The sequence below is a fragment of the Nicotiana sylvestris genome, chromosome 4 (assembly GCF_000393655.2).
Source record: "Nicotiana sylvestris chromosome 4, ASM39365v2, whole genome shotgun sequence".
Lineage (NCBI taxonomy): Eukaryota > Viridiplantae > Streptophyta > Magnoliopsida > Solanales > Solanaceae > Nicotiana > Nicotiana sylvestris.
In genome coordinates, this window is record NC_091060.1 from 28514118 (window position 1) to 28527485 (window position 13368).

At 34.3% G+C, this 13368-nt stretch overlaps 1 protein-coding gene and 1 pseudogene across 1 annotated transcript; both read left to right on the forward strand.

The window, feature by feature from the left end:
* Positions 1-1115: 1115 nt before the first annotated feature.
* On the forward strand, positions 1116-2953 carry LOC138889134 (uncharacterized). Its single transcript, XM_070171857.1, has 2 exons — positions 1116-1323; positions 2181-2953. Exons 1-2 carry the CDS (start codon positions 1174-1176, stop codon positions 2820-2822), a joined length of 792 nt encoding a protein of 263 aa, XP_070027958.1. The 5' UTR covers positions 1116-1173; the 3' UTR covers positions 2823-2953.
* A 1734-nt stretch (positions 2954-4687) lies between these two features.
* Positions 4688-6784, forward strand: LOC104237907 (small ribosomal subunit protein eS27y-like; annotated as a pseudogene).
* The last annotated feature ends 6584 nt before the right edge of the window (positions 6785-13368 follow it).

Sequence of the window (13368 nt, forward strand, 5' to 3'; positions counted from 1 at the left end):
CACTTTTCGTTTTTTGGGGGTCCTACTGTCCCCGGAACTTTTTGAAATGAAATTGTTGCCACCTTAAATGTTGACGTGGTAATATATACATATTTCACTCTGTTTTGAGAGAGTGAGAAGCCAAAAAATTTATTTACTAGTCTTTTTTTTTTCTTTTCTTTTTCTAGCTTTTTTGTCTTTTACTTCTCTTTCTTCTCCCCCATATAACAAAGCCACTATTGAAAGGCAGGTTGAGCTTCACGTACAACACCATTCCTTTAAAGAATTATTTTTTAACTTTAGATGGGTACTTTTTCCTCAAACTTTTATGGGTTTATTCTTATTTTTGTATTAGCAAAAAAATAAATTTAAATCTGATTATATGTACTAGTGCCATCTTTTTATTGGATATTACACTTGATTAATCATGATATAAACTTAAACTAATATTTTTTCCTTTTTTTTTCAAAAAAATATACAATCTTTTTCTTAAAAATTCCATCTTTTGAACCGAAATCAAAATAGGAGAACTAAAATTTTGGTCTTCATAACGAGGAAAAAAAAGTAGTAACAAATTATACACATGACAGGCGAGTGTGTTTCATCTCCCAAGAAAAATGTGATAATAACATTTTAAGCAGATATTTATTCCACTTTAAAATAATTTAGGAGAATAATAGTATCCCCATAAAGAAAATATGTGTTGTTGCAACTTCGGTCGCAAGATATGGGATATTTATGCCTTTTCCTAATCTTGTAAAGGATACATTCAGGGGCGGATTTAGGGGGCGCAAGGGTGTTCACCCGAACACCCTTCGCCGAAAAATTACATTGTATATATAATGAAAAATATATTTTTTATCTCTATATATTAAGTTTTGAACACCCTTAACACAATCCAAAAGTGTAGTTTAGTGGTCAAGGTGTTCAAAATCTACATAAGGTCATGAGTTCAATTCCCCATAGCTATAAAAAAAAAAAATTTGGACCCCACTAGCGATAAAAATTCCATCCAACAAACTTAATCTCCACATGTTCACGTCAAACCTATAGTACTTCACCAATCAAATGCAAAAAGTAACACGGAACACCAAGTGTTTTTTTTCCCTACAAGTGCTTTATATCTATAAAGGGAGCAACGGTTTCAGATCTTCATTATATCAGATAGTAAAAAAAGAGGAGACTAAAAAAAGAATGGCAGAGTTGTTTATTAAGCAGGCACAACAATACTCAAAGGGCCGGCCAAGTTATCCTGATGAATTGTTCAATTTTATAGCTTCAAAAACCCCTTGTCATGACCTTGTTTGGGATGTTGGCACTGGCAGTGGCCAGGCTGCTCAATCTGTAAGTCTCTCTAATTCCTTTTATGTCTTCATCCCCACATCCACCCTCCTGTAAATCTGCTAAAATTCCTCGCAGTCGGAATTTCTTTAAGGGTATTTGAGATTTAATATATATGTATATAGAAAGTAATACCATATGACCTATATAATACTATAATATAATAACAACAACAAACCCAATATAGTCCCACAACAGAGATGTAAGAAGGATAGATAATATGCAGACTTTACCCCTACGGTGAATTTAGAGAGATTGTTTCAACTAGGCTCCGAGCACGAGTAGCCTATATAATAGTATAATCAGAATATACTTTTTGGGCGAAGGTTGTTCAACTAGCCACCCTTCCATGGTTGTAGCTCTGCCTGTAATTCATAGTCCCATTGAAAAAAGTAGAGACCTAAAATGGTTTTTCTCTTTTTCCAAATAGGCTAAAGGGTGTACAACTGACCACTTGCAGCACTGCTCCTGTCTATGTAGAGAATTGACTACAAAAAGTAGAATTGACTGAACTGATAATTAGTTGCATAACAAAGAGTAGAGACCTCTGTTTCTTAGAGAACGGCACAATGGCTTTGTTTATCTTTTTCCAAACAGGCCGTATGGGAAAACAAGAAATCTAGCATTTTTAACTTTTCACTGAAACAAGATTGTTAGAGTTCTTTATTATGAGTACCTAATCTTTAGCAGCCATTTTACATTTCTAGACAGTTACAGGCACATAATACTACAATAAGAAGCATATATTTCCCCTGTTAAATTATGATATCCTAAAGAAAGAGTTCAAAAATAAGCATCCTTTAGTGTTCCAGCATAACTACTTGTTGTCCTAAATGCTCTTAAATTATTGTTTCTTTCAGTTAGCTAAGCTCTACAAGAATGTAATAGCCACAGACACAAGTCCAAAGCAGCTTGAATTTGCAGTAAAGGTCCCTAATGTTCAATATATATGTACCTCTCCCAAGATGTCAATGGCCGAAATCGAAACCAAAATAGGAACAGAGTCAAGTGTAGATTTAGTAACAATTGCTCAAGCAATGCATTGGTTTGATCTTCCAACTTTTTATCAACAAGTGAAATGGTTACTCAAGAAACCAAATGGAGTAATAGCAGCCTGGTGTTACACTGTGCCAGAAGTAAACAATTCAGTGGATCCAATTTTTGAGAAATTTTACACAGTTGATGCTGGACCATATTGGGAATCTCCGAGAAAATTAGTGGATGAAAAGTATAAAACTATTGACTTCCCATTTGAGCCTGTAAGTGGTTGTGATCACAATGGACCATTTGAGTTCAAGATTGAGAAAGTGATGGACTTGAATTCTTATTTCACATACTTGAAGTCATGGTCAGCTTATCAAACTGCAAAAGAAAAGGGTGTTGAGCTCTTGACTGATGATGTTGTTGAAAAATTCACAAGTGTTTGGAATGAAGATGGAGAGAGTCAGAAAACTGTGTCTTTCCCAATTTACTTGAGGATTGGCAAAGTTGGAAATTTGTAATAAAAGTGAAATCAGTATTATTAGTTTCTCAATTTGTTGATTAGGGAATTTAGAATCTGCAGTTGATCATCATTTGTACTTTCTGCTGGTTGTTTTCTAATAAAGTGTTTTAGTACAAATTAAAACATCTACATGTATTGCACAACTAACGTATAATAATTGATGTTACTGGATGGAGTTATCTTAGCTCAAGAGATGGATGATACTGTTTCATCAAGATTGCTACTCCTACAAACTGTTCTATACTATCTTAGCTCAAGAGATGGATGATAAAGTTACGGCCGGCGAGCGGTGGTCAGTTGGACATCCTTTACTAGAAAATTATACTTTGTCTTTAAGATCTATCACGACCCAAAACTCAACCTGTCGTAATGGCGCCTATCATGGTACTAGACAAGCTGACCGCTCAGACATTACCAACACTTTCAAATTTAAAGTATACTAGAACAGGTTTAAATAAGTAAAAATATCATAAAACTTTATAGAATGTCATAACTCAATACAAAAGTTTTTTCCAAAACCAGCATGTCACTGAGTACATGAGCATCTATACAATACTAAGTCTGATACATTGTCTAAGAAAACAGAAACAGAATAATAAACTGAGGGATAGGGGGAAGGAGAGTCAAGGTCTGCGAACGTCAGGATAGCTACCTCGATAATCTCTGAATGATTGAACTCTGTGAATCAGCAACTACCGTGACCGGAAACACCTGGATCTGCATTAGCTGGCCGGTTCTGTTTTGCTTGGGAAGATATATCAACTCTTGTCATGTTGCCAAATCTTGAAGAGCTCGAACTTAAAAGAAATGCAGTGAATGATCCAATATGGAGATTAAGTGATGAAGACAAGTTCAAAAACCTAAAGTTATTGTTACTTAGTGAGCTAGATTTTGGGCATTGGGAAGCTAGCAGCGAAAGCTTCATAAATCTAAAACGCCTTGTTCTGAGGAATTGCATCAACCTGAAAGAAATTCCAACAGATTTTGGGGAAATTTGTACTTTGGAGTCAATTGAGTTATATAATTGTAGCACTATTGCTGAGGGATGTGCAAGAAATATTGAGCAAGAACAAGAGGACATGGGAAATAATTTCCTTAAGGTCTATATCCATAACAATCGTCGCATGAAGTTTTACATCTCTCTTAAAAATTCTTCAATTCTTCACATAATTAATTACCTCATCTTTGAAATTAAAATGATCACTGTGAGCACGTGATTTTTGCTTCACGAAAACTACTCCCAAAGAAATCGAAAAATAAAACGAATTGCCTTTGGGTACAATTTTGAGAACTTTGCGTGACATTTTGGATAATTATTTTTGTTTGTGAATGTTTAGTTTGTTTTAATTAATTAAAAATACAAAAATATATGTTGCATGCACATTTAAGATTTAATTTTGCACTTAGGAATTAATTGAACCATGTTTTGTTTTTAAGAGAAAGAAAATCACAAAATAATGTATTTTTTGCATTTTTAGCATTTCATGTCCAAGTTATGTGATTTTATTTGATTGTGTGTGTTAATTGTTAGTAAAAGTTAGTTAGTACTTTTATAAATTAATCTAGTCCTATAAGTTAATTTAGGATTTTTGAAATTTTTAGTTTTATTAGTTTAAGAAAAGAAAGGCAAAATAAAAGAGTGTTAAGTCATATTTGGGCCAAATCAATTTAAAGTCCAAACAATTTTTCTTTCCCTTTGAAATTAAAACTCGGATACCCAGCCCATACCCCATCCCCGACCCGGTCTGCCCCATAGCCCAAACAACCACCCCCTCTCTTTATTTCATTTCCAAACCCCTAACAAAAAACCCTAAACCACTTGCCCCCTCTTCTTGTCCTTCTCCAACGACCCCTCCAGCTCCCACGTCCATGGCTGCCCTCCTTCTTCTTCTTCTCCGAACGACCCCTCCTTCTCCCTCGACATCCATGGCTGCCCTTCTTTTTCTTCGAACCAACGAACACCGGCGACTCCATCAACTCGTCGACAGCCCGCCTCACGTCCACCAGCTTCGTCCAAACGACCACCTCCTCTCACACCATCTCCATCTTCGCTGCTTGTGGCGCAACACACAGCCTCCCCTCACTCTCATTTCATCTTGCGAAAATGGTTCTTTCAAATGATTACGATTTGTTGAACCCGCCAGCAGATGTTGAAAAGAGGAAGCATAAGCTCAAAACGTCTTGTTCAGTCTCCTAACTCTTTCTTCATGGATGTTAAGTGCCAAGGCTGCTTTAACATAACAACTGTGTTCAGCCATTCTCAGACGGTGGCTGTTTGCGGAAACTGCCAGACAGTTTTGTGCCAGCCTACTGGTGGTCGTGCTAGACTTACCGAGGGATGTTCTTTCAGGAGAAAATGAGGTTAGAGAGATAACATTCGATTTATATTGAAATGAATCTTCATATGGGAACTTTGATGCAGTACTCTATTTTCATTTTCACTATCTAGTCTTGATTAAGAACAAGTGTTTTTGAGTCTACTATGACTTGATTATGGTATGGTTCTAATTTGAGTTATCCCTTTTAGAATTGGAATGTTACTGCAATATTATTTCTATGCGGTGGTTCCCTGAAAGTACTTTTCTATTCTTTTTGTTAAATTATGTTGTAGTGATTGATATTTCCTTGAACTTGCATTTTTTTTAGAACTTGAATGTATCTGTTAGCCTATGTGGTCATTGTATGTCTCCCTGTCGTGCGAGTTCTACTTGCTTTGGTATAGTTTGATTTGTTGTTTGTTACTGAACTGCTGTTTTGAGTTCAATTGATGATTGTGTTTAGTGATTTAGATATACTTGTTTGTTCTATTAAGTTTGTTCTGATATGAATCTGGCCTTGTTGAATTGTCCTAATATTGTTGATTGAGAGTTAGTCTCGTATGATTTGATTAGTCAATTGTTAGGATTTCTCATTCAAGATTGGTTATAGCTGCTACAGTTTGGTTAATTGATTAGCAAGATTGGATATAGCTGATGGGGTAGAATGGTAATTTCAATAGTTTCAGGGGTATTTTGGGATTTAAAGTTTTAAAAATGATTAATTTGAGTGCTCTGTCCACTAAGCACTAATAACATTAAAATAAGGCATTGTTTAATACATAGTGGGGGACAAAACATTTGCTAGTGGGAAACAAGACATTTGCTAGTGGGGAACAAGGCATGCAAGTGTGAGGAACAAAACATAATGGTATGAAAAACTTAAAAAGGATTGATTAAAATATGTTGCCCATACCTGTTTTTGGGTTATAAATAGGGTCATTTCAAGACAGAAAAGGGGCTGGGTTTTTTTGGAGAGGAAAAAATCAGTTCTCTTTCAGTCTTTTTTTCAGAGAGTTTAGGCTGGATTTTGAACATTTAAAAGTTCAGTAATTTGAGAGTAAAAAACAGGTTGGTTTTTAATCCTAAAAGGTTCAGTGTTTGGAGAGCTAAGAAACTGAAATGTGAGTCTTTTCTTTTACTGCTGATTATCAGAACTAGTATTGTTGCTGCTTCATTGGTGTTGTTGTTTGGTATTTCTGGGGTTTCAATTGGTTCTTCCTGAGTTTGCTATTGGTTATTGGCTACTGTTTTCATTGGGTGTTGCTGGAACTCTGTTGGTTCCTTCCTTTTTAATCTGTCAGTAGGTTGTTCTGTCACTGCGTTGCTGTGTTATTACTGTTGCTGACTGCTCCTTCATCTTCTTGTATTTTCATTATCCAGGTACACGTTCTAAAGCTCTCAAATTTAATGGAAAGGAAGTAAAGAGTTGTTGGAATGGATTTCTGAATTTCCCCTATTTCTTTGTGTTTAATTTGATGTATAAGCAGTAGTTCACTTGATATTTCATAGTATGTATTGGAACGACTTTGGAATGCATAAACTGGACTGATTAAATCTATTTCTACAAACATGGAATATCAATTGTAATTAATCTTAGTTGGTGATTACTAGTTAGGAAATATACTGTATTTAGTTCTTTTTTTCAGCAGTCGTGAAATAGTTTCAAATAGTTTATGTCACAAAACAGGTTCAAATAGTTTATGGAAATCGGCATGTTGGTTTAACAGGTCTAATTCTGAAATTGCGAGTTCACTTGAGTAAATAACATCATTTTAAATAGCAATGTAAATAATGTTAGTAACTAATGTTAGTTCTCAAATGTTAGTGATTAATGTTAGCTTGATGTCAGTTTTTAAGCATTGATGCATTTTTCAGCAAATCGTAAAAAGAGCTCAAAATGGCTTTGTATTCCACATAGTTAATTCCAATAGTCCAATTCATATAATAAAGCTAAAGTTGAACTGGATCGAAATGGTAGCTGGTTTGTTAATATTTACAACTGCAGGCGGTGGATCTTAAATTAGGTAGCGGGTTCAAACTAGAAGGTGTTTCCTTTCGTTCGGACCCGGACTTGAACTTGAAGCCCGAACTTTTAATGCTAATTGATTAGGATTTTTCTTTATTCTTAGAGACCAATAAATAGAAAATCATAGTCACTTTAGGATATCCTTGAATAAAAATGAGATGAGCCTCGCCGAATAAAAAATACAAAATTGCGGGGCCCTCAATAAATATTTGTTTTAAAATACTTAGACTTAGGGACGGGCCGTTTAGCGAAGTTCACGGCCTTCCCCAAAAGATAAAAAACGCGCAAGTCACTTTCGGCGCGCTTTAAATAATTTACTCTCTTAAACTCGGGTGCACATTTATATAACCCAAATCCAAATCTCAACGAAGTCAAAATGTGTCGCTAATCACGGGTACATTGATTGTGACGTGGTTCGAGATGCATTTCCACGACGTTGCAAATTCCTTTTAAAAATAATGAATGAGACGAGCCTCGACAAACAAAAATACACAAGCTGCAGGGCCCTCTATACGTGTTGGTAAAATTACTTAGATTTCGGGATGGGCCGTTTAGCAAAATTTCACGGCCCTACCCAAAATAATGATACGCTAGTCGCTTTAGGCGTGTATTTAATAATGTTATCCTCTTAAACTCAGGTGTACATTTATGTGACCCAAATCCAAATCTCAACAGAGTTGAAATATGTCAATAATCGCGGGTGCATTGATGTGACGTGGTTCGAGATGTATTTTCACGATATTGCAATTTTCGGTAAAAAAAATAATAATAAAAGCGGTACACAGTTAAAAATTTGCAAATAGGTTCAACATGTATTAAAATCAGATAAATAAGCCGAATATGACAGTTGAGCGACCGTGCTAGAACCACAGAACTCGAAAATGCCTAACACCTCCTCCCGGGTTAACAGAATTCCTAACTTGGATTTCTGGTTTGCGGACTGTAATACAGAGTCAATCTTTTCCTCGATTCGGAATTCAACCGGTGACTTGGGACACCATAAATCTCCGAAGTGACGACTCTGAATTAAATAATAAATTCCGTTTCGATTGTCTCTTAATTGAAAAAACTCCCTTTTACGCTCCTTTGCGGGGTGTAGGTGAAAAAGGAGGTGTGACAATCACTTCTACTTTTTATCTTGCATATATGCAGGGAATTGAAGCTTATTTTGAGGGACCATCTAACGCTATCTTCCAAATGCATAACCTTTTCATTTAGATTTGGAAGAGTAAATTCTTTCTTTTATGTTCTTATCAGTTGTTAGATTTATATTTTTGGGAATAAACATGTTTAAATGTTTCACTCATTTGTGGTTTAGTATTTTGTAAAGAATATAACTATTGGTGTACTATAATACTCCCTCTCTTCACTTTTGACTTTGCACTTGCTTTAACAAAAAATAAATGAAGTTGATTTTTTACTATTTTTGTCCATAATAGTGATAGTATTTCCAAAAGTCTTGAAAAATGACTTGGGGATTTAGTAGTTAATGATAAGGGTAAAACAAGAAGAAAAAAAAGATTCTCTTTCTCTTGATTTTAGTATAGGTGACAAATAACAGTGAAAATATACTTTTTGTATAATGAACAGTTAAAAGTGAATCGAGAGTATATAGTTTGAAGGCAAAATACATAAAATATCACCTGAACTTGTCCCCAAATTCCTGTAACACACCTGTTGAACACGCAAATATTTTTACACACAAAACCTTTCAAAAGTGTATCGATTACACACCACTTCCGTGCTTGACCAGTTTCACGAAATGTGTGTGCATCACGCACCAATATGCTCGTGACATGTGTCATTAACTTTAAAAAATAAAAACACACTTAAAATTACATATATACCCCCTTCTTCATCTTCCCTACCATGATTTCCACTATCATTGTTCGCGAGAAAGATTTCCAGCAAGACCCAAAAAAAAGAAATTTTAAAACCTTTGTAATTACTATTCCTTTGTGGATCGAGTCCTAAATGGGAAGAAATTATCAAATAGCATCTTAATTGGATTTTCAACACTCTTGACACAAATTGGAAGAGATTACCATGTAACATGAACTAATCAATCAAAATCGAGTTACTAGTTCAGTTCAACAATCCAAAATTAACAAGATCCAGTTGAATTTTCAAGCTTTTTCAATAGCTCAACAATGGTGATTTCTGAATTTTTCACCCAGCCTTCGCAAAACCTGTGATAAACTTTTAAATCTAGCACAAATAAATAATTTTCAAAAAACCCAGTTGAATATGGCTGCTGCGTTACTTCGACAATGGAAGATGAGAGGGGCGAGGGGTTTAGTTGCAGGACCGGCTCTGGTGAGTTGTGTGTATGTGGTTGAGGATGTTTTTGGGTAAGGGACCCATATCCTTTTTGTATATATTTCATGGCTAAATTGATGCAGTTAGGTGGAAATTGGTGTAAAATGGAAACAGTAAAAAGAGAAAAAGATGAATTTTTTCCGTAAAGCTTTGATTTTATTTTCTTGCATTCAAGCGCCTATGTTATGTGAAGAACACGCGGGTGCCACGTAGTTAAAATAGTGTGTAATAGACACACTTCTAAAAGGTTTAGTGTATAAAATTATTTTCATGTTGAATATGTGTGTACGAGGGATTTAACTACAAGATCAGGTGACATTCTATGTATTTTGCCATAGTTTGAAATGAATTATGTTATACTATGTATTGTTTGGGCCTCTTTGGGGATAAGAATTGAAGGTTTCACACTTGAATAAAGAGTTAAATTGATAGTCGTCCACACCTTTTTTAATCATCAGCTGTGGGGCATCGGCAACAGAACTATTTTTCCCCTATACGTCCATTCAATCCAAAATAAGTGTCACTTTATATAAGAAATCAATAAGGGCTTAATTAATCCCCCCCCCCCCTAAAACTAGCCTTGCTCTAATAAATTATCTAGAAAGTCTAAGAACATATGAACGGTAGTTTAGTCAGATAATTTTGATGATTAATGCTATTAAATAGTTTTTTAATGGATATGTCAAAACCTTAAACTAAACCTATGGGATATTTTCTTGTGACAATATAATTTTCGTTGATTATTCTTAGGTTTCGAAGTTATAAGGTCTAGAAACTAATATGCTATAATTTGAAAATGAGCTCGTCTTGGAGGTAAGAGAAAGTAAAATATTCTTTCTCCACCATTAACAAATACTTCACGCATGACGTACACAAATTATTTCTTCAACCCACAGCCAAGAAACCTTTTTTTTTTTTTTTTGGAAATAGGGATAGATTCATTCATAAAAGGTTAAGGGAGCATTACATCGCTGTTAATAATAGCAGGGATAATACTAAGGTTCTCAAGTACTGCTAATATATTACATATAGAGCTTGATACTAGTCTAGTAGTTAAAACTTCATTTTTGTCATTTCGGATTGCCTTCTTTGCTCGTCCGGAGGTGAGTGCAAAATAGTATTTGTAGAGCTTAGGTGATGCTTGAAACCCCATTTATACAACAAGTGTACCACCTTGTTGCCTTCGCGGAAACTATGCATTTATTCTACTTTTATTCTGCTTACCTTGTTCCCAAGACATTGACTCATTTGTCTTCTTTGTTAAATGTTCACCGTAGGAATTGAAAACTTTTTGGCAGAGAGTGATTTCCCCTTTAATTGGCTTTATAGGAGTGGTTTCAGGCTAGTCAACAACAACAACAACAATAACAAGCCCAACTTAATCCCATACGTGGGTGAGGTATGGGAAGGATAATGTGTATGCAGCCTTATTCCTATCCTATAAAAATAAAGAAACGTTTCCGATAAACCCTAAAAAATAGTACTAATACTATTTCCAACCACACACCTTTTTTTGGAGTCCTATTACCCCTTCAACAGTTTCAAAGTGGACTTGTTTCCACCTTAAATAAGAGAAATTAAAAAATATCCAGATTTACAAGTGGTCATTCAAAACTAGCCACAGTTTCAAAAGTAATCGAAATTTAGCCATTTTACATGTAAAGATAAATTTGAAAGAAAACACTGTTCAAAATCCGAAAAATACTCCAGTATAATATATTGGAACTCATATACTGGAGTTCCAGTATAATATACTGGTCCAGCATAATATACTGGAGATTGGAGCACCGGTGCTCCAATATCAAGTATATTATACTGGAACTTTCCGCGTGTTGGAGTTCCAGCATAGTATGCTGGAAATTCATATACAAGTGCACCGATCTCCAGTATCTTATGCTGGAACTTTCCGTGTTGCAGCAAATTAGTGGCTGTTTTTCAATGACTTTGCAAACGCTGGCTATTTTTGAATGACCAGTCCGAAAATTGGCTAGTTCGTGCTATTTTTACCCTTAAATGTTGACGTGGTAATGTGTGCATTTCACTTGTTTTGAGAGAATGAGAAGCCAAAATTATTTATTAGTATTTTCTTTTCTTTTCTTTTTCCAAATTTTTGTCTTTTATTTCTTTTTTTCTCCCCTGGGATAACAAAGCCACTGTTGAAAGGCGTGTTGAGCTCCATTTACAGCATCATTCCTTTGAAAAAATATTTTTTAACTTTAGATAGGTACTTTTTCCTCAATTTTAATGAGTTTATTCTTATCTTTGTATTAGAAAAAAATAAATTTAAATTTAATTATGTACAAGTGTCATATTTTTATTGGATATTATACTTAATTAATTATGACAAAAACTTAAACTAAATTTTTTTATCGAAAATATACAGTCTTTTTCTTAAAAATTCGGCAGCAACGACAACAAAAATATTTTCATAACCAAAATCAAAATCGGAAAATTAAAATTTTGGTCTTCATTGTTATCATAGTGTTGCTACTAGGGCTATGTATAATTTGGGAAATACCGAATTACCGTACCAAAACCGAAAGTTTTAGTATTTGGTATTCGATATTTGGTATTTGGTTTAAGTTTTTAAAAAAAAATTGGTATTAGGAAAGATATTTAGTATCTATAAAAATAATACCGAAATAACAATACCGTACCGAAATATATAATAAGTTACACAATACACATTATTGATTATAACATAATACTTTTCTTTGGTATGCATGTTTAGGGTGTTTCTTCTCGTGTATTGAATTGCATCTGTTGGATTAGTCCTTGTTGTATTCTCTAACTTCAGCAATTAGTTTTAAGCAAGTAACACGACATTTTTAATGAATATAAGTATTCCTTTATATACATTTTTTTTTCTCTATACGTTGATACTTGCTTGTTTTGGATAAAAAATTTGTCAATGGTCATATGAGCGTAGAACGTTTTTATTTTTATATTTGTGAGTACTTTAATTAAGAAAATTACAGTCTATGACTTTATGCACTAGCTAATATTGAAAACAAACAAACCGAAGTTACTATACTGAATAAACCAAAATTGAAAGGAGAAAAACAGAAACATACCGAATATAATTAGGTACGGTACTGGTAATAGCTTATTAAGAAACCGAATACTAAAAATACCGGACCGAAATATCTAAATACCGTACTGTACGGACCGACGAACACCCCTAATTTCTACTAATCATGAAAGAATAAATAATAAATCAAAATATGAAACATAATGAGAGGGGAAAAAAGGAATAACAAAATGTACACATGGCATGCGATTGTAATTCACCTCCCAACAAAACATGGTTATTGTTATAATAAAAATCAAAATACGGTGGATGTCTACTCTTCCTCCATGATCTTTCTCTCAAATGTTTAATGACATATTCAATGACATATTTTCTATGTTCAATGACATATTCCATGACATATTTTCTTCACTTTTCATGCCTATATAAAGGCCTTGTAATAGATAGGAAAATACACCAAAGTGAAAGAAGAAAACACTTCTCCATTCTCTCTATCTCTTCTTGTTTACATTTTACTGCATTGCTTTTATTTTATAACACGTTATCAGCACGAAGCTCTAATTTTATTCTTAACTCCCGCTAAGTTGAGCCATATTTTATTAAGTTTTCACTATGTCAAATTTATCAAAACTTGAATTTGTGGCACTTGACATCACCGGGAGGAACTATTTATCATGGGTTCTTGATGCTGAAATTCACCTTGATGCTAAAGGTCTTGGAAATACTATTATACAAGGAAATGAAGCATCAAATCAGGATAAAGCGAAGGCCATGATTTTCCTTCGTCATCATCTACATGAAGGGTTAAAAACTGAATATTTAACCGTAAAAGATCCACTTGAATTATGGA

Coding starts and splice junctions, on each gene's coding strand:
- LOC138889134 (XM_070171857.1), top strand. CDS start 1,174: ATGGCAGAGTTGTTTATTAAGCAGGCACAACAATACTCAAAGGGCCGG. Junction 1,324..2,180: donor GTGGCCAGGCTGCTCAATCT/GTAAGTCTCTCT, acceptor TGTTTCTTTCAG/TTAGCTAAGCTCTACAAGAA.